General features: G+C 34.3%; 1 protein-coding gene across 1 annotated transcript in view; it reads left to right on the forward strand.

The window, feature by feature from the left end:
• LOC106461388 (sodium- and chloride-dependent GABA transporter 1-like) overlaps window positions 1-2,947 on the forward strand; it is a 102,503-nt gene that overhangs the window by 85,370 nt on the left and 14,186 nt on the right. Inside the window, exons 9-10 of the mRNA XM_013921204.2 lie at window positions 381-493; window positions 1,561-1,692. Coding sequence (XP_013776658.1) covers window positions 381-493; window positions 1,561-1,692 — 245 coding nt within the window. The remainder of the gene's footprint in view (window positions 1-380; window positions 494-1,560; window positions 1,693-2,947) is intronic.

Raw genomic sequence — 2,947 nt, forward strand, 5'->3', positions numbered from 1 at the left:
TTTCAAAAGTCTTCTGCCTTTCGTCTGCAGGTCTTCCAGCGGAAGACTTTCGAAACGTCGTCCTCTACATTTGTAGGTTTCTATAACAGGCAGCTGCTGTTCATTTGAAACTTAGATTCTTCATGATGTATTCATCTTTGACGACATCACCCCCTCTTCCCTCCTCTCTGAGGCAGCCAATCAGGATGAGGCGGCATCCTTTGGATGGTGAAGTGCCTCCCTTACTACTAGCATTCGAAAGTACTACAGGTTAAGTCTAAATCTCTTTCATCAGAATGATAAATAAAGACATATTGGAAACTTCACTATCAACATGAATTGAAGAAAAACTACTAATTATCGTTTTATAATCTATAAAAAACATTTAATTTTATTTTCAGGTCCCGGTTTGGCTTTTCTTGCTTACCCGTCTGCGACGATGAAGCTACCCATATCTCCTCTTTGGGCAGTTCTGTTTTTCTTGATGATAATGATGCTAGGATTGGATAGTCAGGTAGGAATTTGTCTCTCTCGGTATATATACGTGTACTTAAATGTGGTGTTATAATTATTAAAACACAAAAACGAAATATTTTACAATAGAAAATATCTTATTCACAGAATAATACGGACTATTAGCCGATTAGTATGAGTTATATTATGCTCTGAACATTTTATTATACTTACATATATATTGACCCTCCACTCCACCCTGTTGGCTCGGCTGTACCTCCAAGAGCTTATAATGCTGAAAATCGGCTTCGATAACACGCGAAGTAAAACACAGATAGCCAGTTGAGTTGCTTTCAGCTTGACAACTAACAAACTCCATAACTTCCAAACTAATCTGAGGTAGACCACTTTCCCTTAATCACATTATGTGATAGTGGCTCAGGTAATAAATTATCTTTTCATTTGTCCTGAAAGAATTCGTAAAATATGTAGTCAAATAATTTTCATTTTCACTTATTCATTTTTCAGCGATATTACTTAAATTACATTAATTATTTTGTTTAATATTTTGATTTTTTAAACACAAATTATGAACAAATAATAAAAAATTAACGCCACTGAAAATATTAACACTTTATTCTAGAGCTATTATTATAATTAAGTTAAATGTATCAATATAGTGACACTAGATTTACGTTTCGAATTTCTAAAACGATTGTTTGTAATTATGCACAAAGCTACACAATGGGTTATCTGTGCTCCGCTCACCACGGGTATCGAAACCCGGTTTCTATCCTTGTAAGTCCGCAGACATACCGCCGTGCCATTGGGGGCTTCTAAAACGAATGAGCTTTTTAAAATCTATTTGAAACAGAATTATATCTGTCTTAATTATATCTCTCTGAAGAAATATAACTGTTTTAAATTCATATACAGTTTTATAATTCTCATTTTACAAACGTTTTTGATATTTGTAATGAACAAGTTAGGTTATTTCTAGTGTCCTTGATAACATTTATGCCTCTGATTAACACTGTTTGATATTTTAGTATACTAATGCGTTTATAGTTATTAATGCATTTTTATAAGTACTGTATGAATTTCACATTTCATTTTCTTACTTTATAGTTCTGCACTATGGAAGGATTTATTACAGCCATAGTGGACGAATGGCCGCGATTGCTGCGACCCCACAAGGAGATTTTCATCGCAGTAGTTTGTTTGATATCATACATCATTGGATTGGGTTTTGTGTCTCAGGTTTATTCAAATTATTAATTAATTAATTTGTAGTTATCGGGGTACTTGCGCGACACGCGCTAGAGGGCGCCGCACGCGTATCGACCTCTGGCATTGGGGAGACCATGATGTCACTATAGGTGTCAAAATGTCACCAGAGGGGGCGTTGCTAGGCCACCATGGCAAGCAGATACAAGTCATAGTTTCATGAAGTGGGACCACAATTATGATGAGATCATCATACATGTCTCAACATGTAATCAATGGCTAGATTTAATTATGTTCTACGGCCGGTTTATGTATAAAACATTAATTCATTAGTTCTATATTTAATCATACATTTTTTTACATTTCCTGAAGATGATGCTTATTTAAATCTCTAAATAATTTAATATAAAACTTACTGTTTCACTAGTTTGTCTTTATGCTAACCATATAACTAGTTACTAAGAGTAGTGTTTCTATAAATGGAGATGATGAGCTCATTGTCTCAATGTGTCAACAATTACTAGATTCAACTACATGTAAAAATATTATTGATTTAACACAATAAAAAGTTCTCAATACAATATTTCTTTTTAATACTTTTGTTTGCTTAATCCAAGTAACACTTTCGTTTCTACAAACTCAAAATTCTATTTCCATATCTTTCATTTTAACTTATTAATTCTCCAAACGAACATAAGAACCTTTAGTTATAAATTAAGTGATTATTTCAAAGATTTTCGGCAACATCAATTATCTTTTCACTTAAAAATGATAGATTCTATACATACAAAACTTCAAGTTCTATAAGCATCATAGTTTATGAATCTATTGGATTAGCTTTCCTATAAATTATGTTCAGTCCAACTCGGCATGTTGGGCTTGGCATGGCCAGTTGCTTCGGGAGCTTGACTCGCAACCTATGGGTCGCGGGTTCGAATCCCCGTCCCACCAAACAGAGTTGGTGGTGAGTGGCGATGACTAGCTACCTTCCCTCTAGTCCTTCACTGCTAAATTTGGGACTGCTAGTGCAGATAGCTTTTGTGTAGTTTTGCACGAAATTCAAAACAAACTCAGCATGTAATAATTTATACAGTGTTTTAACGATAATGAATAGTTCTTGTGTTTTAAAGCAAAAAACGTATTATATACTCCGGTCAGTATTGTTAAACATTGTTAGAAATGACAAAGGTCGTCACGTGGCCAGCCTCCTCTTAACACACGTGCACACACACACACACACACGTAACTTAGTTAATAATGAACAAAACACTAACTAAACTTTAAAATA

The sequence above is a fragment of the Limulus polyphemus genome, unplaced genomic scaffold, assembly GCF_000517525.1.
Source record: "Limulus polyphemus unplaced genomic scaffold, Limulus_polyphemus-2.1.2 Scaffold949, whole genome shotgun sequence".
NCBI classification, from domain to species: Eukaryota; Metazoa; Arthropoda; class Merostomata; order Xiphosura; family Limulidae; genus Limulus; species Limulus polyphemus.